At 35.2% G+C, this 24,494-nt stretch overlaps 1 protein-coding gene across 8 annotated transcripts in view; it reads right to left on the bottom strand.

Moving 5' to 3' along the window:
* Positions 1-242: 242 nt before the first annotated feature.
* The window catches only part of RB1CC1 (RB1 inducible coiled-coil 1), a 68,545-nt gene continuing 44,293 nt past the window's right edge, over positions 243-24,494 (bottom strand). For 5 of the 8 annotated variants that reach the window (XM_072328374.1, XM_072328373.1, XM_072328377.1 and 2 more), the window contains 10 exons: positions 16,172-18,087; positions 12,833-12,992; positions 10,635-10,743; positions 10,277-10,517; positions 8,568-8,619; positions 7,157-7,204; positions 5,636-5,694; positions 4,832-4,968; positions 2,462-2,532; positions 243-1,904 (listed from right to left, as the gene is read on the bottom strand). In XM_072328374.1, the coding sequence (XP_072184475.1) occupies positions 1,827-1,904; positions 2,462-2,532; positions 4,832-4,968; positions 5,636-5,694; positions 7,157-7,204; positions 8,568-8,619; positions 10,277-10,517; positions 10,635-10,743; positions 12,833-12,992; positions 16,172-18,087 (2,871 nt within the window). In that variant the 3' untranslated portion in view covers positions 243-1,826. The remainder of the gene's footprint in view (positions 1,905-2,461; positions 2,533-4,831; positions 4,969-5,635; positions 5,695-7,156; positions 7,205-8,567; positions 8,620-10,276; positions 10,518-10,634; positions 10,744-12,832; positions 12,993-16,171; positions 18,088-24,494) is intronic. The other 3 variants (XM_072328378.1, XM_072328380.1, XM_072328379.1) reach the window with 3 other exon arrangements.

The raw sequence follows: 24,494 nt of genomic DNA, 5'->3' as shown, positions 1-24,494 counted from the left end.
TCAGTGAAGATAATGCATCATGGATTGTTTGTTTTTGTTTGTTTGTTTTCCTTTTTCTTTGTCTTAAAGATAGATGTTATTTACACAGCTGACACTTGATAAACTCCAGCAATAACAACATTGTTCCCTAAGTATAAGATACTTCCTGCTAAGTAACTTTAAAAAAAGCCAATACATCAACTAGTAAAACTAAGAAACAGATAAGAATGTGACTTGACAAAATAACATCCTATTTTCCAGAGATCAACTGTCTCAGTTTTATTTTAATCAGAGATGAGATACAATTCCAAGTCTATGCATTTCACAAAACGTAAAACATCCGAAATAACTTGAAATGACTCTTTATCTTCTTTTAAGTAAAGTATATACAGGAGTTTCTGGATACTCAAGCCAACAGGTTAGTCTACAGGAATATTACTAATATTATTATGGGCAAAAGCATCAACATTTTCATTTTTGATAATTTCTTTACCTTTCTCTTCCTTATCTCTACACCACCTGAAGATAAACCATAGTTACATGATTTTATCAACTAAGTCCTAGACATAAGCTTATAACTGAATCTAGAATTTCACTTTCAACTAGTTACTCATGGTGTATCTTTTCATAGTGTTATTAAAAATAAAATTGAATAAATAACTACATTTTGAAAAATGTCACCTATCAGTTTGAATTGCTGAAAAAAATTATTTTTACTGAAGTTCTTTTTATTATTACAAGATAATTCCTGTAATTACTGAATGTTAACGAACATGAACTCTTCCTGGAGATAACAGTTATTTCTATGTAACTAAACTTTGCTCAAGTAAGCAGAGAAAAGCTATAACAGATTAATATAAAATAAACATTATAGAAAGTTAATATTTAAAAGGCACACAAATGCTTCAAACACATACAGTTTCAAATCTTTATTGTTTTAAAATTCTACATGTCTTTTACAATTACAATAATTTGTTACTTAAATGACTCTTGTATGGTTAATGTACAATGAGTTTTTTCCTGAAACTCAACCATGAAATACAATTTCATCAATATGATTTTTCTAAATAGATTAATACAAGATTTCTGGTTTGTCAGGAAGAATGAGTGCTTGACTTTGAACAAACAGCACAGGTTTCTTCCCTTCAGAATCTGTGTGATCAATCCATTGAAAGTGCTTTTGAAGATTGCAGATCTAACTGTGACTGATTTCCAAAATCAGTCCATCAAATTACAAGGGTTTTCTGTCATTTTTTCTTTTTTTTTTTTTTCTTTTCTTTTTTTTTTTTTAATAACATTAAAGAGCATTTTAATGTAATGAAACAAGTTGCAGTAGTTATTTTTATTCATCTACTGAGGCAAACTCATGTTGAAGAAAAATTATATGATTATCTGCATGCAATGAACACTCCTCTTTAAATAGTTGATGAATTTTACACATATAAAGAATCTGTTAAAGAGTGCAAGTACTTTGATAATGATTTCACAAAAGGACATATGCTGGTAATAATGGTAACTAACACTTAACACCTAAATACAAGCTAATGTATATTTAACAGGCAATTAACATGGCTGACAAACCATGTTGCATGTGGTTGCCCTTTGAGAAAATGAACGCATTTGGTCCACACTCCTAAAGTTATCAGGGTAAAAAACTGGAACAGAGACTTTGATGCAACTCTTGTTTCTAAAATGTGACCTGTTAAAAAGTAAAAGCAGTACATCAGTGAAGTATCTTGTCACATGAACTCAGTATAAAAACATGGCCTGGTATTCAGAGCGACGAATGAGCACTGAAGGACAAGTCAAAAAAGAATGGAGACAGAACAGACTGAAATTCTGCTGTGTTATACTTTCTTGTTCCATGGTACTGCTTTCACTCTGTAGAATTTTGTACCCAGAGGAACTTTAAATCTGTTTTGAGCCTACAAAAATGAAAAAGAAAAACAAAACAAATTAGAAATATGATCAAAGACCATTCCTCTGATTAATATATTTTTAAGCAAAAATAGACTCCCATCCCTCCAAGTCTGCCACGCTCAAGAGAGTCTAGCAAAATTCCTCCATACTTCCTCATTGTAAATGATTTCTATATCTGGGCTTTCAATGATGACTCATTATTTCCCCTGATGCTTAAAGGTACCACAATTTTTCTACAAATCAAAGCAAACTTTAGTAATTGCAGTCACTGAAATATGATTGCACGGGGTTATCAGAAATGTTCAGGAGGATCCAGAGAAAGAAAAGTTTTCTCGCACAGGCAGTTTCCCAGGGGCAATCCTACTCAAGACACTTTCTCTTTTTTCTACATCCCCTTCTCTCGCTATTCACTTACTTGAAGAATAGAGCAGGAATGGCAGAACCTTGGACAATTTTCATCCTGAAGAACACTCATTCATTACTCTAATATTTTTGCAAAGAGAATCTGATTTTCTTCTCTATTAATTTAAATCAGATTATGTTTCTACTCCTATTTCCTTACCTTTTTGGCCTGGCAATATTCCTTCTCCATCACTTTTCCCAGCACCCAAGGTCTCCTAGATGCACCTGAAGCTTAAGAGACAATATATTTGTTATTATGGATACTCAACTACAGGTAACACTATTTCATTTGAAAATAAGAAAAAAAAAAAAAAAGCAAATCAAAACTCTGGCTTCACTTAAGGGCTGAATATTACTCTAGTCAACCCATCTTGATCTTTGGATCTGATTTAAGATAATTATTTCTTGAAGTATTTCAATGGATCGAAAGCCTCCACACAAAACTTTCAACTTGTATAAATTTCTGTAACAGTAAGGAAATGTTTATTTCTCTTCTATTCTACAAAACCATATCTATTTTACTTCCTTTGTTCTTCTCAAAGCATCAATGATCATAGTATGGATAAAGCATCAAAAACGGACTGAAGGAACAGCTCAAATATGCTGTGTATAATCAGAGCAAGCATGACTATGAAAAACTATCTGCTGATAAGAACATAAATCACTTGACTCATAGTCTGAAATTTTATTCTTAGTCTTAAAAGTTAATTTGGTTTTAAATAATTGTCTTAAGTTTCAGCACGGACAGAACTGCTTTCTTCAGAGTGCTAGGTATGATGCTATGTTTTGGTTCTAGAAGAAAAACAAAGTCGGTAACACATCAGTGCTTATAGTTACAGGTAAGCAATGCTATACAGAGCCAAGGCTGTTCAGTTTCTCAGCTCATGGTAAGGGTTGGGAGGAAGCAGAATAAGGACAGCTGACTTAAACCTGCCAAAGGGATATTCCCTACCATATAACACCATGCAATAGGGGAGTTTTGAAAGCGGTGTGAGTTCATCATCTCTTCAGCTACCCGGAGGCATGCTGGGCATTGGTCAGGGGGTGGTAAGCAACTGCTTGTCTGCCGCTTGTTAAATATACACATACCTTTGTCATAACTATTATCCTTTTTTCTACATTAGTAAATAGTTTAATCTCAACCCATGAGTTCTACTTTATTTTTTTTTCCACTCAATTGGAAGTGAGAGGGGGGATGTGACCGAACAACCGGTGCTTAGCCATTGGCCAGGTTAAACTACAACAGTAACGAAGCTGATTCCATTCTGCTTCAGACTTCTACAGTTGTGTGTGAAGTATGTGATGTATTCATACCTGACATGAAACCTCAGTAACTAATATTTAAATTAGAAAAATACAGTTAAAAGGAATGGGGGGGGGCGGGGAAGCAAATGCACCACCAATTTCAGCAGCACCATAAGCAGAACATACAGAAACTATTCTCTGAAGAATAATGAGTCCTGATAAACACAACTGGATATGATGGAAAAAATTTATCTGCAAAAATATTGCTTGTAAATCCCTCTACACTAAAGTTAGAATTTAATTTTAGAGACATGTATTTAAATTTCTAAATTCCATATACAAATAGAACAATTTTTTATCCAAAGGCAATCTTTAAAGAATATCATAAAAACAGGTATTGAAATAACTGAGCATGCATAGTTTGGAAAGAAATGTTACAATGAGTTTTGTGTTTGCTGTTGCCAAAGGAGTCACCACAAATATAAATCTACCTAAAAATATGCCAGTGACATACACAATTGTACATCATTACTGCTGATTTTGAACAGTTAGGAACCTATTCACAATAGGAAGGTTTTCCATAGAAAATAAAGCTGGAGAACCTGCTCTATGAGGAAAGGCTAAAGCAGTCATGTCTTTTCATCATAGAGAACAAACAGCTTGGAAGGACCTCATCACAGCATTCCAGTACTAAAGGGGAAGATGCTAACAGGACAGAGGGTCTCTTCACAAGCAGCTACATACAGAAGACAATGTGCAACAGGTACAAACTGCACTTAGAGAGGCTCGGAAGCTTTTGGAACTTTTTTGTTTTTTTGTTTTTTTAAATAGCGAGAAGAATCATTTACTCAGGGATGTTGAATAATTCCCCATCGTCGGAGGTTTTCAAGATTCAATTGGTCAGGGTGCTAGATAATCTTATCCAGACTCTGTTTTCCTACAAAAGGTTAGACCTGATGATTTTTTGAGGTCCATTCTAACTTGTACTGTTCCAAGATTCTATGTTAACATATACTGTCTGTGGATGGAATTGCATTTATTAAATCTTACTTGAAAGATGCAGATATTTTCTCCTGTTTTCCATAGATAGATCTAAATTGTTCTGTACTGAATATCAATTAATATCAAATAGCAAAAGCTACAGAGATAACTAATAACTATCTATATTACATGCTTTTTATTTTTACCACAGATATTTTCATAATATCATTTACTATCAGAATATCATTGGAGTGTTTGTTAACCTGGAAGTAGAGGTAATAATAGAAAGTAATCTGACACTTACCACACTCACCTGGTTTGAGGTCCAGTGCAGCAAGAGATTCTGAGTGCAAGAAATACAAGGTTGGACTAACAGTAAATAATACGTAGTTGTCATGTCTTTCGTCTAAGATTATAAGAACCAAATCGCCAACCTGAAAACTAAAGAAATTAAGGAATTTAGCTAAAAAAGCATGAAAGTTTAAGACAACATAAATTACACAAAATATATTTCCACATATTGCCCAGGATGTGACTTCCGTACATAATTTTCTGCTTGTAAGCTTGTTCATATTCTGTATTTTGTGGAATCAACAGAAAGAAATATAACTAAATATGTTTTGGGAATGTTTTCCTATATCCATACTCCATTTTTTTTTTTTTTCCACCAAAAGAACTGACAATTTTTCTTTAAAATACAAACAGGAATATCTAACAGAATACCCGTTATATATATCTATTGATACTGATTTTTATTCACCAATACTAATAATGATGATCATCATTCCATAGTATTATGACAGTAAATCTACAACCGTAGTTGATTTGATGACAAAAATACATCAAAGCATTTATTTAAGTATCTAATCTTGAAATTTTAAGTACAAGGGAGGGATGGAATATTTGTCAGACTTTGATCAAAAGAAACACTTTGGCGACTGACTTTACATAAAAAGTTTTTGTTCAATAACTGACGTGAACTATTGAGATGATCTGCACATCTTTTCATCACAAAGAGAGAACTAAGGAACTGTGACATTTTAATTACGTAGTTATTAATGATAGCATGGTCACCTGTTCATAGGGAAATTGTTAAACAAGTACTTACTCTCTAATTGCTATTTTTTCAGAATGTCTTGAGGATACTGATGACATGCTCTGGGACATCTGTATTAAACAAAACAAAAAAGAAAAGCTATAAAGAACTGGCAAGCTATGATGAAGTGTTAATTTAAAGTAAAAATACGGTTAAGATATATTCCTCATTATAGATTTCAAACCTTGTCTGTTCTTGCAGATCAGTACACCTAAGAAAACTGCATACGTTTCTTCAGTTTTGATATCATCTTGAAGCCTATTCATAGATTACTTTCTTCACTTCAAACTACCCTTTTTAACTTTAAGAAATTTAGTTCAGACTGAACACAGCCCAAAACAAAAAAGTTCTTGACTTTTAATGACCCTTTTATAAGTTTCCTTTATGTATTCCAAATCCACAAGATCCTTTTATTTGATTTTTTAGTAAGCTGTTCAATAGCTTGGCCTGGAAGGTCCATCCAGTTTCAACTACTATTAGACAGTGTAAGTTGTTTCCCCTCCTGTTTTCAAGTACTGAAAGGCCATGATGAGGTCTCTCAGGAACCTCCTCTTCTCGAGGCTGAGCAAGCCTAACTCCCTCTGCTTTTCTTCACAGGAGAGCTGTTCCAGCCCTCTAATCATCTTCATCTTCTCCTCTGGGCCTGCAACAACTTCACCCAAGAACTAAGGTACCGGTTTCTAGTAAATTACTAGATACCATTTATCACTTTAAGGAAATGGGAGATATCCATGGCCAGTCAAACCAGGACACTGCTAAGAAAAACATCTGATTCCCATACACAAAGTATTTATTTTTTTAAGCTTAAGGTTGAGACCTGTTAGCAAGGCTAAGTTGTAGTTAAACAAATAGAGAAGAATTCATAGCTCATGAATTACAATAACTGTCAGCATATTCATTATTCTTCCCTAGGCACTGACTTCAGTGTTAAAAATGATGACTTAAGTATTTTCAGTAGCTAAGCAGAATTGAAGTTTCACACTTGACAAAAATACAAGTGCAAGTTAAAGGGCCTCAGAATATTCTGGACTCTTTATTAGGATAATTATATATTTGGCTTGTAACTTAGAAATATTTTTTTTATCAGAAAAGTGACGGACAATAAGCACTGATTTTAATATGCCGCATCCATACTCTTAAAATTGAAGAAACCTCCAAAATGTTAACTTCAAGAAACAATTTCCCCAAAATAATCTCTAAGTTAGCTAGTGCTCCTTATATACAGTCATATATACAATCTTATAAACTGACTTTCAATCTACCCTTCTTGAAAAACCTGAGCCACAGTGCCACTGGAATTTACTCCTCCCACATCTGGACGGTCTGTGCTCTTTGGGAAGAGGTCTCTCCACTCTTGTTCATTGTTCATATAAGAAAACTGTTAAATTGAGATAACTCTAAAAGATTATTACATCACCAATTTGCCATTGCATTAAAAACATGTTCGTAGATTTTAACAAATTTAACATTTGTGGGTTGTTTTTTTTTTTTTCTTCATTTTTAAGGCACTTAAAACATGTGTTGCACACTTACCAATCTTTGATTTAGTCTCTTATTCTCCTCTTCTTTCAACTGCAAAGTCTGAGAGAAAAACTTACGTAATTAGTTAATACAGCTTATGCAGTATAAACATCTTACATAATATTAATATGACCAGAGATAGAATTCTTGCACAATACACATATTTAGTAAAGTTTTAAAATAGAATCAAATATAATTCAAACAAAGACCTATACAAAGTTTGAAGGACAGTAATCACCACTGCTACACCAAGCGCTAAATTGTGTTCATCTGCACAGTTTCTCTTCTTAACTTGAAAAACATTTCACTGATAGAACAGCAAGAGAAAATTAATTTGTCCCTATTTGTATCTGCCAGATTCAAACCATGTTAAATCCTTCGCAAACAGAAGACAGAATCAATCATGCAAGTGCTAATAGTTAATTTCTCCTGCTAATCTCAGACTTCAGTCTAAGAGAACCTGAAAGCTAAGGACTGAAACTCAAGTTTCAACTTTGAAGAGGCATGAAGAAGGCAATCAGAATGGAGTTAAATATGACTGGATTGTTAAAATGACTAGAGTCTTAATGATTTCACTGTAACTACTGAGGATTCATAACTTTTCACCAATAAGAGAAAACTTACTTTATCAAACATGTTCCATTATTCAATGTACACTGAATCACAGAATGGCCTAGGTTGAAAAGGACCACAATGATCATCTAGCTTCAACCCCCCTGCTATGTGCAGGGCAGCCAGCCATCAGACCAGGCTACCCAGAGCCACATCCAGCCTGAAAGCTACACATGAAATAGGAACTGTAACATAAGTGAAAATTAAATTATTATATGCTTTTTGTTGTGTTTTTTTGTTCTTTTTCAGTGGGGGGGTGAGGTGGAAGCAGGAGCACCTAGGTATAAGCTTAAAATCCCAGCCTGCACGTTAAATAAATACTTAATGTAAGGGCACAACAGTAACTTCATAATACTGGTAATATAGGAACACTCAAAACAGGTATAATTTTGCTTTTTACTGAAAGCAAAATCGTCAATGCTATAATGCATCCCAGTCAGAATTAAAATGATCAAAGTATAAGGTATCTGTTTCTCAAAGATACAAGTAAATCTTCATTCCTGACCACTTGGTTCAGATACTTTGATTTGAAAAAGTTGCATATTTTTCCTCCCTGGTAAAGAATTCCCTAGACTAATGACTTGTCGCTTATAAAAGTATTACACCTGATGCATTTATACTGAAGTTCACGTGAATAAGGTGAATTGAACTAGTCCTAGTAAAAATAGAGTGCACTAACACCCATTTTGAATGACTTCATTTACACTGAAATTAGTACAACCAAAACCCAAAGATGCTATATCGCACTAGAGTACATAACCAACATATTTACAATAATTAGCTACAACATTTAATCTCACAATCTACTCACTCTTTCTAATAGCATGATTCTCTGTTTTTCTTCAGACATGTGGATATTTTCACTAAAACAGAAAGAAGAAAACAGGTATGTTAAAAATAATTCCCCTTCCACACACACAGAAGTGCTTTTTCTTTCCTTTGCTAGCAGGATAGAGAACTTACCTTGGAATTCACAGAATACTTTGGATTCTAGCATTCTATCATATGTAGACAAGGCATATATTCAAGGAAAGGAAAGGATCAGAAAAGTAGCAAATAAGAGGGAGGAGAAAAACAAAAATACAATGCAGAAAGGTACCTTAAGAATCTGGACTGATAATCTTATTTATTTATTAAAAATAGCTTTCTTTTTCAACTCTGAATTTTTAGACTCAGATAAATAACTTACGAAGTTGCATAGAGCCATTTCTGCATATTTTGCATTATTTTCAAAATGTTAGTATGAAATCTACAGATCTAAGGCCTTTGGCAGCTACCCTTTGATACTGCAGTTCAGCTTCAAAATGCTGTATTTCCCTAATCTTGTCAGTTTAAATGCTCTGTGCTTTGGGAATTCCAGGCAGTGAAAGATCAATATGAATACTGTGTTGCTAACTGTGCATATCTCTGGGCATCTGTGAGATAAAAAGCAGTTGGACACAAGATAACGATAACAACTTAATTAGAAGGTTTCTAAGAACACAGAAAAATACCAGGCAGAATTAAAAGATTATAATTAGGATATTTTTGTTTTTATCTTGTACTGTGCTTTTTAATTGTTTATTGTCCTCACTTGAAAAAAAGTACCAATGGATCAACTGGAACAGACCTTCATGCTGAATTTCAGCCCTACTTCCCATTCATACCAAAGTCTTCTAACTCTCCAAAGGAACCACTGCCTCTAAAGCTTTTCTGACACAGTTTGGAGGCCACAGGGAGCTCAGGGCTGTATGCACAGCTGCTCAGAGGACATCAGTGCCAGCCCTGCCATCTTCCTAGGGCTTCCCTGGAGGATGTAGGGAGCTTGCCCTTGGTATTTCCCCTCAAGTAAGATTTTCCCTCAAGTAAGACTTAAAACATTGCAGAATTGTTCTTTCCTAGTCCTATTACTACCTTCTAACAAGTGTCCTAATACTGATGATTCAGAGGTTATACCAATGAAGAGGTATAACCCAGAATATCTGTCCTCCTCTCCAGAAAAACAAAACATCAATCCACCAAGGCTACTCAGTCTCATGTTTTTTTTCCCCTCCCCTCTTTTTTTAAATTCAGATGATTTGGCCTCATTTCTATTAAGCACTTCCCACTCACTAAGAAACATAACTATGCTATCTACAGCAGTCACATAAACAAGCAATCACAAATTTTTCTGTTTGTGTTTTATATGAGAATCAGCCACTGTTCAAAAAATATCCTAATAGCACAACCACCTAGCTCACCCTAGGACCCATTAAAACTGCTCTTCTCCCACTTTACTTATTTTTTCCATATATGTAGACATATTTCTTCACCAGTTAATCAAGTTTCGCCTTGAAGCTGCCTACTATGTTATGAAAACCAAGCATTTCTGTCAATTGGGATGCCACAAATGTGTGTGTGCTATAGAAAGTATAATTTTAGCAAGAATGTCAAAGGCAGAGGGAGTGTTAAATAAGCTCATTTGTACCCCAGAACATCCAACAGCACACATCTAAGAGTGAGTATGCTCTGTCTATTCCTACTACAAGGCTCCATACTTACTGCACAGCCATCATACTGGTTTCCATGGTGGAGTCCATCCTCCCTTCAAATGCAATGTCAGAAACCAATCTCTCTGTATCAGTGGGAACATCAGCTGCACAGGCTCCACAAGCTTCTGAGGTTGCTGCTAAGTAGGTTGATGGAGAAAGATTACTACTTCTCAGCTTACTGACTTCTTCTTCAAGCTTTTTCTTTTCTTCAAGTAAACGAGCTCGATCTTCAGAAAGCGTTTCAATCAAATCTGTGACACAAGTAAATAACAACCGTTGTAATAATAGCACGACTAAGGAGTGAAACCAAACAAGCAAATGGAGTTATCCTATTAGCAAAAGACAAACTTCCACAGAAGTTAGCTTACCCTTATCTTTTTCTTGCTGCTGTGTTAGCATTTTTAATTTGTCACTAAGATCATTAATTATATTTTCTTTCTTCATTTTTTCTCTTGCTAGAACAGTGTTAAAGTTGGTCTGAAAACAGAAAGGAGTACTACTGAAATATAAAATGCACATTATGAACACAATGCAAATGACAAAACAAAGGGAAGTACAGAACATATTAAATGTGTTTCTCTAGTTTACTATTAAATAAGGAAACAAGCTTGTTCACACACTCTTTTGAACATACTGTTGGATATTTTGAAGATTCTCTTAAACAGCCTTTTTTCCTCATATCACATTACTCCTACATTCATTACATGTCATAAGATTCTAAACAAGCCATCATTAAAATAATATTGACTTTTTAACACATTTTATATTGCAATTCGCAGACTACAGTCACAGGTATTTTTTTTATTTTTTGCTTTTTATTAAAAAGATATTTTGGGAATTAAATGGGCTACTAAGACAAAGCTACACGGCATCAATATATGTAATACCAAAGACAAATGTAATTATAAATAGAACGATATACTAGAATCTGCATTAAAATAGCTTTCAAGTTTTGCAGTAATTCCTCGCTGAAGAATTCATTAATGAAGAAGTTATACAGGAATCATGGTGAATTATCCTGAATTACTTCATATAAAGAACAGCACTGTATGCTTTTGTATCAGTCTGACAGATCTTTTTACTTATTGAATCCTTCTAGCAAACATTATGTACTCACCATTACAACTTCTGAGGTTATGGAGATGAAACAGACAAAATCTATGAACTGCCTACTAAGAGGATATTTTAAGCTACAATTTCACTTCTTCAGGGAATTTAAGAGCCAGGAATGATCTTGACTAGCTTTGGATTTTCTATGCCTATAAACATGCCTATTCACCTGTCTTAAACCACGAGCTACCTGGACAATTATAGTGCAATTGCAGACCTCAATAAATGTCTGCCTAAGAAAAACCCACACATTACTCCAAAAGCATAAGTAACATCTCAAAGGGACAAAAAATGACAGAAGTGTGAAGTTAAATACCCAGAACATTCAACAATCAGCAACAGTTTTGTAAATCTTCAGCACTGACTGATTCAGGCATGTTTGCTTTCTAATAGATTCTGAACTTCATCAGAATCTGCTGTCAATGCTTCTGAACCTTTCCTAAATTAATAATTTTTATTATTGTAATAATAAAATAATATATATATAATAAAATATTTAATTATTGTAATAATAAAATAATTATTACAGTTGTCTATGTAATCTATAAAATATTCCTATTAGATTAACTACAGGAGGCTCTCTTCAGTATTTATGTCTGCACTCTAAAACTTTCAGAACTTCTGTCTTTGTAACTGCCTGTGATATTCTGCTCTCTGCACCAAGTGATCTGTAGCATTCATTTCACCAAGCGGGTTGATTACTCACTGTCTCCCTGTCCTCATTTGATCCTGCCATAGCTGAGGTTCTTAGAAGAGAAAATCCTTTCTTAGTATTTAAATGCAACAAAGCTGTAGATAATAGCTGTTACTTAGAGATTTAACTTTAGAGGTGAATGTTCACCTACAAAATTTGAGATTCATTGTTTAAAGAAAAAATGAGCCAGCAAAGATACTGCAATAAGTAATTCAGTGCAGTAATAATTAATCCAGTGTAGGGTGAGTTTGTATTGAGGTGAGGAGTACACAGAGATGTTTAATCTGAATTAGAAAAAAGAAAGACATCGCATTTGTATTGAACCCAAAACACCATCTGCCCAGACTAATAAAGTCTAAAAGGCACTAAAGAAGCATGCCAAATCAATTAGTATTTCTAAGCGTTACATTTGAGTTGCTCAAAAATAATACCATTAACTTAAGTACAGTTTAAGTGTCATCTTTCTGGAGTTCAGAAGATTAACAGGTAAAACTTAGAGTACTAACATAACAACACAAGGGAAACTATCAAAATGAATCTGGATTCCTCACTTCACAAACAGTTAAGCAAAAAGAGAAGTCATAAGCATGTTGAATTCCATTGGCATACCATATCCTAACTCTAGACAATAGCATAATGCAAATTCAGAATGTGCAAGTGTTACATAGCAAAAAACAAAACAAAACAAAAAAACATAAATTACATAGAGGAAAAGAACACATTCTTCTCAGGGGAGGAAGAATAATGAAGAATCAGCTTTACCTGCTGTTCTGCAGTTAAAGATGTTCTAATGTTCTGCATTTCTTCATTCTTTCTTCTTTCTTGTTCTTCAAGCTGCTCTAAGAATTTCATTTTTTCTTCCTGAAGCTTTTCCTGAAGTTCAGCAACCAAGCTTGATTCAGCAGATGATTCAGTGGGAGGACTTAAAAGAAAATGTTTAAGATTTAAATTCATAGTATATACAAGTCCCAGAATATATGAAATAGGTAAACATGCAAGTCACAATTTAGTTTTGAGACATTTTTTTTTTTTTTTCCAGAAATATTTAGAGATTACTGTATTTGAATTAAATCATTCCTAGTCTTCAATTTTATTTTTAAACACATGCACCTCACCAAATTCTTGTTCTTGGGCATTCTGTTTTCTAGTGTCCATTAACATGTCTATACTGTTAAATACTGCTTGAGGGAGAAGACATGTTTTTAATATTCAAACAGATGGAATGCAAAGCAGAAAAACAAGAAACAATGACAGATCAACTCCCTGAAGACTTCTACTGTGTCAAAATGTAATGCCTCCAGAGCTCTTAGAAAGTAAGCAATTCAGCAATAAGGAATCCAGATGTAAAAGAACACTGTGGGTTGCAGAATCTAGAGAACAGCAATAATGATCAGAAAGAAAAGCATTAATTGTCACTCAAGCAGGAAGAATAAGAACCATAAGTGGCTTTTGAAACAGATGATCTAAAATGGATAAAATATTTTCTCATCATTGATTTCAAAGCACTACCTACCCTCTTCTGTGGTCTGACACGAGTTATAATGAAGCATCACCTTATAAAGTACCGGGACAGACAAATCCCTTCATTGAGCAACTTTTGTTGAAACCTGCACTATTTATATTTTCATTCTTTTGTGCTGGATTGAACTGCAATTTATTTATAAATAAATTCTAGCTGCAAGAGCATGTATGTGATGTGCATTATGACCCAATGTCATAAAGTTTCTCTTTATGGAGAAGCTTCACTACTAATTGTGGTCTTATGGAACTGTCAGGAAAATACCAAGGCTGGAAGACACCAACTTCCAACTTAGTTTATAAAGGAAACAGGAATCCTACCATACTCTTTTTTTTTTTTTTTTTTTTTTTTTTTGTTCTTCTTGTTTTCAAATATTATACATCAAGTTAACCAAACTGCTAAATGACAATCATTACAAAAATTGCATCATTGAATTAATCTCCAGTAATCCCAGTTGAGTACAGTACACACTACGTATGTAAGATGACACAGGAGAGTTACAAATGCCTGGTAGCTCTACTACCTCTCCTAATTCTTGATACCTTCCAGGCACTTTATAACCAAAACACACATTTTCATATATTGGTAGTGCACAGGTAACATGTAAGTTCAAAATCGAAACTCTCAATACCAGCAAAATATTCAGGTCAAATTTAACTACTTAAGTCATCACCAGTGCCTTCTGGAATGTTAACATAACAATGATCTTGCAGAAAAGGACATTTATGTGACAAGAAAAAGTTTCTTTCTAACATTACAAATTAACTCCTAAGCAACAATTCAGTGAGGACAACAAGTCAACTGGAGTTACTGACATAGCTTAAGGTTTTAGGAACTGAAAAATAAAACCAAACAGCTAGACAGTGACTTTGAAATATTAAGACAGATCCACATAACATATGCCCTCTGGAGATGAAACACATCCTATAAAAACAAAACAAAACAAAACACACACACAAAACCAAACCAACAAACATAACAGCAGATAAAAGGCAGGAGGTGAAACCTTAGGAAGCAATACATACTTTAACATTACACATCAAAAATAAAAGCTACTTGACAAAACTCATAACTACTAATGCTTCATCAGACTGAAGCAGACAACATTTCTTTGAAATACATTGGTATCGGTTATATCCAGTTTGCATAGAAATACACAGAGCTCTGCCCGGTTGCTGAAATTGAAATGTAGGTGGTGGCTTTGTTGTTGCTGTGTGTTTTTTGGTGCTTTGTTTTTAAGTCTGATGATGTAGCTGCATCTCTTTCCTACTGAGTCACATTTTTAATCTGCTGCACGCACTAATACAAATACAATATACGAATACAGCATTTGATGCTTTCCCCTCCTCGTTCCACAATATTTTACTAAATTTAGAGAATACTTTAAGAATAAGGTCTTAACTGTAACTCAATCACTCAATCTTAATTCAAAAAGTGTATCACTATTTTGACCTTTCCTGTATAGAGATACGTAAAATGTCCACACTGATATAACATCAATGACAGATATGTTAGCAAACCTAAAACCTGAGGTAACACGGATGAACTGGAACTGAAGTGGATGCTTATATTTTTCTTTGCACCACAGAAGTGAATTGCGTGCACACTGGGTTCTTTTTATAACCCCTCCTTCCGTAACTTAAATTTGTGTTCATGTTCTGCACTGTTCTTTTTATACCCATTCTATCACTCTTCTTCAAATACTTGATAAACCATAATAGCCAAAACAAAAAACCTCAGATATTGTACTAACAAGATTTAACCTTGGAATTCTGAGACAATCCAATAATATTAATGGCAAATCTGAGCATTTCAAACTAGAGTATTGTTTCTAAGCCACTGCCACGGAGAAAAATTCTAATATTTCCATTACACAATATCACGATCTACTCCGTTGACAGCATTATGAACAGGTAGACTAAAAACAGGAAGTAAGGAGGCATAACTTGGCTTTCATGGGAAGGAATTCTCCCCGAGTTGGAAAAATATTGCAGAAATTAACAATGAAAAACAGTCATGCTACAATGCTCTTTAAAATGATGCTGCCCAAGTTTTTGACTATGAAGCTCACACTGAAGACCCAGAAATATGTAACTATGGCAGTTAAAGTCAGCTGAAGTCCAGGTGGACTGCCCTCAGCTGTTCACATATTCTCACGCAGTTTTTCATGGCAGCATCAGCACCTCCATAAACATACAGTTAAACAGTGTAAGAACGTTATCAACCTAAAACTTAGGCACCACATGGTCTCACAGTCCTAGAGCCAGAGCAAAGGATGGAACAGGAAAAGATCAAAAATTGAATTTCAGGCAATTGCAATAATATTCCTTCAGCACAGCATTAGAAAACTAAAATATAAAACCTTAGTTGTTGTCTGAAAATAATACAAGACATCTGACAAACTTTGTGACTAACTGCACACACAGGAGTATCACTACCCACAAAATGAAAGTAACTTGAATAAAAAAACCAGATAAACACTATTACGAATACAAAGAAGTTAATCTGGTATATTTATGATGCAATATGCAGTAATTACTTTAGAATACTAAGGTAACACAGCAACTTAATCCTTACAGTACCTCTGATTTACTTGCATCTCAAGTTGTTGTATTTTTTCCAAAAGCCCCTTTTCAGCAGCTTCCTTTTGTAATTCAAATTCTTTACAAGCAGTTTGTACTGCATCTTCTTTCTCAGAATTGAGCTTCTGAATGAGCAACTGCTTGTCTTGTTCTTGGTTAGATACTAACAGATCCTTCTCTTCCTTAAGCCTATGAATAATAGCTTCATATTTTTCCTGCTGTTCACAAAGTGCCATTTTTTCTGTTTTTTCCTTTTCTAGGGCACTCTTTTCCAACTCTAACTTACACTGCAGTTCTGTTATTTGATCTGAAAGTCTTTTTTCTGCTTCAGAAGTTTTTTGATGCAGAACCGTTATTTTGTTTAGTTCAGTCCTAAGCAAATTTGATTCTTCTTCATATCTGTTTACTAGCTCAGAAATGCATTGATCTTTCTCAATTGTCATCAAAGTTCTTAGTTCTGATAATCCCACTTGATATTCATCACTGCTAACTTGTATCTTACTGTTTAATTTCTCTATCTCTTTTTTTAAGCTTTCAGTTTCCTTATCAATCTGAGATTTTAAGTTTTCTTGTTGCTGGTTTCGGCTTTCTTCCAAGAGAAGCTTCATTTCATCAGTTTCTGCTTCTTTCAGGGCAAGTTCAACTTCTAATTTGCACCTCAAATCAGACAGATCTGAAACTTTGAGTTTTAACTCTTCTACCTGTTGTTGTTTCTCTTGCACAATTGCTGCATGAGATTCCTGCATTTGTTCAAGTCTATGCTGGTTCTCCATTTTTAATTTATCTAAACTGTCCTTATGCTCAGCAAGCACCTTCTCAAATTCCTGTGAATGCCTGGCCTGAAGGTTGCTTTCCAGTTCTTTTAAATGGCTTTGTTCTAAACTCTGGAGTTCTGCCCTCAGGAGTTGAAGTTTTTCATCGTTTTCTACATGGAGTTTTTTCAAGTCTTCGAGTACAACCTCACGTGACTGTCTCAGTTTCTTAATTTCAGTATTTTGTGTCTCCATTTGGCATTCCAACTCATGTAGTTTCTGATCTTTTTCATTCTGAAGGGAAACTACAGCTTCTTTTTCATTTTTCACCATTGCAAATTCATCGTTCTTATTCTGAAGTACTTCCTCAAGGCCTAACAAGTCACCTTTTAACTTTACAATCTTTTTTTTGCTTTCCTCATCGTCCTCCAGTAATTTATTAATTTTGGTTTCATATTCACTTTTCAAAGACTGCAGTTCTTTCTGATGTTTATCTTTTAGTGTTTTTTCAAGTGAAAGTTTTACCTTTTCAATAGTATTTACTATTTCTAATGAAGTGCATTTTAAAGAATTAGAAAAGTCACACTGTTCTTTTTGTACAAGTGTTCTAAAGTGGCAAAGATCTTCTTTTATACCTCTTAAATGTACTTTTGAATCTTGAGCAATAACCTTACACTTCTCCACACAAACACTGCGAGAAGCATTTTCTACTGAAACGTCCTTTGCGCAAGAACTTGTGTCTTGCATACGTCTACTGTCTATTGCATTGATAACTGAAGAATAAAGAGATTCCACCATCATTTCAGGACTCTGTGGATCACTTATAACATTAGGAGAGACTGGATTTTCTTCTATTACAAATTCATTTACTGCTGACATAAAGTCAGATTCCGGACTTTCTGCTAACGAATCCAAGTCCAACGATCCTTGCTTAAGAGCTTGCTCCAGGTTTGGGTGGGCAATAGTTTCAAAATCAAATGTATGAGCATCGATGCTGTCTGGTGACAATTCCTCTAGTGGAGCAGGGGGACACACAGGAGGACATAGGGGACCCTGAAGACTGAGTGATGGAGGAGTTCTTGAAGAGGTAGCAATTGTGGTTCCTGTTGTACTTTCCATCCTTGGTGTAGTAGCAGATTGTGGTGATGTTTGACTATTGGAGGCCTGTAAGTTGAAAAATGCAAAACATATTTAAGGTGATAGGTAAAAGTGCTGGCAAAAATTCAACTAAAAATAGCAGAAATTGCAAATGGTGCTTTTCTGAAGATTACTGGAAAACTGCTCACATACCCAGCTATCAAGTGTCCATTTGTATATAAAAATCCTACAATAATCCCATACAATTGTTTTTAAAGGACTCAAACATAAGTTTGGATGATAACAAAAAAAACCTGAAGTAACTAGTCAGGAATAGACGTTCTATGTTTGCAACCTCTTAAACTTGTTTTTCCTAATAATTCTGTCAGTTAAATTATTTATTTTTTTGCTAATACAGTTTTATATAACAGGGTGAATTCAGTCATTCATAATGAATATTAAGTTAAGAAGGTTTACAAAAAATTTTAGAATAACAAAATTGTTGCCTTGTAACATGGTTATCTAAAATATTTAATGAGAATATGTCTGTTTCTGAGATAAATGAGTAAGAAGAATGTAAAAGAAGGTTAATACAACAAACGGTACATTCTGGTTAAATGTAACATTCTCACTTTTCAGAACTGAGGACATCACACTTTGAGTAGATTTTTCCATGCTGCCTCCAACACTACCAATTTCTGTCATTTTGCCTAGAGACACTGGAACATCACCAGATCTGATTCTGGAGCTCCAGATCATTCAGTCTTCAAGTGAATGACTGTGGTTTAGAATAACTATCCATAATCATTTGTGAGCAGCAGCAGTTTGTAATTTAGCAAAAAGGTTACATAAGCTATTTATTTATTTTTAAACCTTCATGATGCTATTCCCAAGTAAAACTGACTGATCCCAGTGGTTTCGATATTTAAAAGGCTAGAAACCTACCTCACGCCTATTTTCCAATTTGTTGGTATTAGATAACATTTAAATCATCATCATTATTCAATACTGTAAGAATTGTGAAGCAAGATTTCAAGCTCTACATGCACTACTGAGAAGTTTAAGTTAATATACAGTCTTTAAAAACAAATCTTAGTAATTTCAAAGACATGGTACAAGTGTTTCAGAACATTTCAGAAGTGTAAATGCTTTTTCTATACAGTTACGGAACACATACTTTAAGTGAATTCGGTTGAAGTCTGATTTATAGCTATAACTGTTGTAAACTATATAATCACCAAGGAAGCCAAAAAGTAATATCCAGCCTCTGTATCCATAAAGGATGTACTTCTTATATAACAGCATGGATGGCAAAGCAGTTCTCCTCAAGAAAGTTACAATGATATACACACAGTTAAAATACTTAAGGAGAACATATGTGAAGTGCAGGACAGAAAAACAGGAGCAGGACCATCAGGACTGCAATTTGAAGGAGATGTTAAGATTTTAGAGTGAATAAGTTTTCTAAAATATCTTAAGTGTACTGCCAGTAACAGTATAGCCCAACTATGTTCTTCCATTCTTCATCCTTGAAGGACTTATTTGATCTTACTGGTCTGAGCAATGAGACCATGATAAAAACAAAAATGTTGACAAAGATTCATGAGAAAATTTACAGTCAGTGATTCACATGAAGCATTCAGTCACAAATACTGGACATCATTCAGAATGGTGGTGTGTTCCAAAAAGTCAACACTTCCTCCAGCTGCAGTAATAATAATCTTGCTCGTGTCTCTTTTCCAAAGAGACATGTGCTGTCTCTCATGCTGTATTTAGTCATCACAAATGAATACAAATCATAAGAGACAAAAAAAAAAAAAAAAAAAAAATTAAAGAGTGACGTTCCTTCTATTAAAGGTATTATTAGTCAATATTTCAACACTAGCCTTGTGATCAGCTTGCTTTTTAGCTACAGAAATTTAGAGAAGAACATGTTGAAAGATTAGGTATATGATGATAAATGCCTGGACTCAAATCATATGCTTTAACCAACAGGCATTTAATATTCATAAACCAGAGTTTCAACTGTAATAAAAGCTAGCATCACAGATGTCAGTAGACACAAAAAAAAAAAAAAACCAAACACTTCAGGGAGCGAATATTCTAAGGTTCTACATATGAAGCAAAGATAGTATCAATTCTAGTGTGGCCTTGCAGGAGTACAAAGAAGATAGAGAGTAACTATACAGCACGAGAAGTAAAATAAACCACAACTCTTCACTGTGTGGAACAATACTCTGTAGGGAGCTTATTTTCCTCACAATTAGTGGTTGTAAAAAAACTCCACGCTCTTCAATGGCTGTTGTGAGCTGGATCTCTAGTTGCATTACTAGATTACAGCCTCACGAAGAATAAAACCTCACATTTTGAGGAACTAAAACTAGATGAAAGACTAGTCGACTGTTGCCTATTCCCCTGAGAACTTGATGTCTGCCCTGTGGTCTATTTGCAGCCTATAGGCAGCAATCAGTGTACATGTCATACACCGTTATTCCCATGATAATGAAGGAAAAGGAGTTTAGAGCAAGTAAAGAAAACTAGGAAGCATAGAGAGTGGCAGAACTAATTTTAAGTTCTGCAGGGTTGATGGGTTACATACATTGCCCTGGTTATGTTACTAAGTAGACTCATGGACAAGGAATTGGGCAATTCTTTTAAGGATTACAAACTGCTTGATTTTGAACTCAACTGGAACAAGCTGTAGATTCATAATCTCATTTGAAAAGCCAGCTTCTCTTACAAGAGCAACTTTTAATACCACAGGATTGCAGATGTTAATTACCTGCTACTCACACAGACGATACCTTAATCATCTTACCTCATTCCTACAGGCACCATCACTTTCTCCTAGATACCTTTAACCTCATCACTGATCCGATTAAACTCTGCATCACAAAAATGAAAGGGCACAGCAATCTCTTTGGTGTGAGGCCATAAACAGAATAAGAAGAAAGCGCTAATAACACATTTCAAAATAGGAACAAATCATTTAAAGAACAACACTGTTCATTTTTGTTTACTCAGTTGTGATACTAAAAGAAACTCATCAGACAAGGACACATTTCATCAGCAGCATTCCATGAACTTAAAAGCTGTCATAAGATTTAAGGAGATACAAAACACACATTACTAGCATCCCCAAAACAGCATTGCCGTTTGTTCATCCGGCTGCAATCACAGCTTTTATCTCCTGCCTAAAGCAAATGCATGAAGACCATGCTCCAGCATCAGCAAGAAGAGCTAAACTCCTCTCCAAATCAGACAGCAAAACTGCTGTATTAACAACAAGCACGGGAAAAACTTCTGTAGTCCAACTTGATGAACCAGACTTCTACTGCCACCTGTTTTGAATAGAAGGCTGGGGTCACAGAACCATAGAATGACTTGGGTTGGAAGTCACCTTAAAAATCAACTAGCTCCTAACCCCAGTGGTCTAATGGGTCTCCCTTGGTAAATACCATGGGCTACACAAGCAAAATTCAGTGGCCACAGAGTCACTGGCAAGCTAGAATAATTTCACATTTCACAACTTGTAAAAGCATAAAGATGAAGTCACTTTCAGGACTATTATTAAATGTTTATTTATCTTGCTAGTTATGTTGTGTAAACTCCCAGCAACGCTAAGGATACGAAAAGGATACTTCATATGTTCTTTCAGTAATTCCAAGCAAAAGCGCAAGGATATATAAAAATAGTATGCATACAAATAAATAAAACTTAGAAAAAAAAGAAAAGAAAATAAAAAAGACACTTCTAGATTGTTTGTAAACCAAAGCAGCACAGAGAAGAGACCTAATGTCTTTCATCAGGTGGTAACAACAGCACAAAGTCACTTCATTAGACCTATTTGCTCCAGTACAACAAAAAGTGTTCAAATGAATCACTGAAATCACAGACAGAAAAAGGCATTTTAAAGATGACATCATGAGTGTCCCAGCTCTGATTGTGCAATACAATTTACTCTGAGGAAAGAGTCAATTACCCAAATCAGTCTAGGCATTTGACATTTCTGAATCAGTCAAGAATCCAAAGTGGTCAAAGCACAGCAAAAGACAAGCATGGAAAGAACAAATTCTCCTGACTTAGCAAACATCTTCGTTGTGCAGCCATATGCTGATACAAATGTCTCAAATAAGTCTGAACCAATTTCTAGACAGATTTTCAGAATATTAGAAATGATTAAGGTGGAATAAGTAAGGCAACTTCCCTTTTTCTTGTTCTAATGTTATGCATTTTGAATTAAAGTTACTGTTTTGATTGATTTTTCATTTTCCTTACACTGTAAGCTTTAGTGAATAATAAATTCCCTAGGAAATGTGTCACCGAGAAATTTCAGGATGCTTTCAGCTGGGAGTGGACATTTACATATCACAGCATGATCTGTTGCATGAATATGTTCAGAAAACTCACAGCTGCCACCATTCTTAACCATTTCATTGTCTAGTATAGTGAAAAGGCCCTAAAATACTTATTCATAACAGCTGCTCATAAATAAATGAATCTTCATTAAGAAAGAAGAGCTGACATAAGTGACACGCTTTCTTAAACTCCAGATCAAAAAGATGGCCAAATCTAAAATTCTACATAGAATCATAAGATTGGAAAGGACATACAAGATGATTAACTGTCCTCCCGTTACCACAAGCCACTAAACCATATCTTGTAGCTCCTCATCCAGACACCTCTTGATCACTGCCATAGACAGCGACTTCACCATCTCCCTGGACAGACGGTAACACTGCCTGACCACTCTCTGAGAGAAAAAGTTTTCCCTCATATCTGATGTAAATTTCCTCTGGCACAACTTGCAGCCATTTCCTCTGGTCCTGTTTGTTGCCTGGGAGAAGAGACTAAACCCCACCTCATCACAACCTCCCTAAAGGGAAGCTCTAGAGTTCAATGAAGTATCCCCTAAGTCTCCTCCAGATTAAACAATCCCAGCTCCCTCAGCCGCTCCTCATAAGACTTGCGCTCCAGACCCCTTACCAGTTCTGTTGCCCTTCTCTGGACACGGTCCAGGGCCTCAACCTCTTTCTTGTAGTGAGAAGCCCACAACAGAACACAGTACTTGAGATGCAGACCCACCAGAGCTGAGTACAGGGGGATGATTACCTCTCTGCTCCTGCTGACCACTCTATTTCTAATGTGGGTCAGGATGGCATTGACCTTCTTAGCCACCTGCACACATTGTCGGCTCATGTTCAGCCGAGCATCAACCAACACCCCCAGGTCTCTTTCTTCTTCTCAGTCATCCAGCCACTCAGCCCCAAGCCTATAGTGCTGCATGGGGTTATTGTGGCCAAAGTGCAGGACCCGGCACTTGGCCTTGTTGAACCTCATCTCATTCACCTCAGCCCAACAACCCAACTTATCTAGATCCCTCTGAAGGGCATCCCTATCCTCAGGCAGATCCACACTACCTCTAACTTGGTGTCATCTGCAAACTTACTGAGGGTATATTCAACCTCCTAATCTAAGTCATCAATAAAGACATCAAACAAGATTGGCCTCAGTACTAACCTCCGGGGAAACCACTTGCAACATGTCACCAGCTGGACTTAACTCCATTAACTACTACCCATTTCGCACAGCCCTCTAGACAGTCCCTTCCTTACCCAAAGAATGAATCAAAGACTTCTAGTAAATCTCACATTGAAGACTCAGAGGGGTAAAAAGATAGAGGACTTCATGTATCTGCTTTTAACAGAAACTTTCTAATTCAAAATTTCACATGTGCATGACACGAGTACAAAATAAAAACAGCAACAGCCCATATATATATATATCAAATTTAACTAGGACCATGGCATTGTGAAGCCAGTTGCAAGAGATTAGTTCTAGACAGCATCAAAATTCATCTGATCATTTATGCTGTAGATTATAACACGGAATCCTGCAAAAAATGCAACTGCTGGAGCAGCCCAATCTGAAGCAGTAAACTTTACATAAAACGTTAAACACTACTTAAGTCCCCAGGACAAGTTACAATCAGAAGCTAAAAGGATCCCACCTGGTGTATAATGAAAGTTAGAAGCAGAAAGTGAAGAAGCAACTGAAAGTGATTAACAGGGTGACAGGGTACTCTTTCTAGTGGAAAGAATCTGCTTGATAGACAGACTAAAAGGAGGAAGAGGGTGCTTTTTTGTTTTTATGTTATCTGTTCCCTCTATACTCAAAGGACTTCCCCAAAAAGCAGGACTGCAACCACAGGAGTAGTTGACACATCAGTTTTCAGATTAATGGCTACAACCAGTAGTCATGGGGTTCCTGAATTCTCCCTTATCTTCCTGGGCCAGAAAGACTTAAGAAGTAGTGAAAATATCTAAAAAAGTAACAAGCTTATTTAAACACAAACAACATAGACAAAATACACACATTCAGAAGAGGCTCATAAATATGGCACATAAATATGAACAGAATAATTACACCAGACTATAATTTATTTTGTTAGTTTTAAAAATTCTGTCAAATGCAAGCATCTGATGTGTTGAAGG

Source organism: Excalfactoria chinensis, chromosome 2, assembly GCF_039878825.1.
Source record: "Excalfactoria chinensis isolate bCotChi1 chromosome 2, bCotChi1.hap2, whole genome shotgun sequence".
In the NCBI taxonomy this organism is placed as follows: domain Eukaryota; kingdom Metazoa; phylum Chordata; class Aves; order Galliformes; family Phasianidae; genus Excalfactoria; species Excalfactoria chinensis.
Note: the sequence above shows the minus strand (reverse complement) of the source record. Positions and strands in the feature narration are given on the sequence as shown.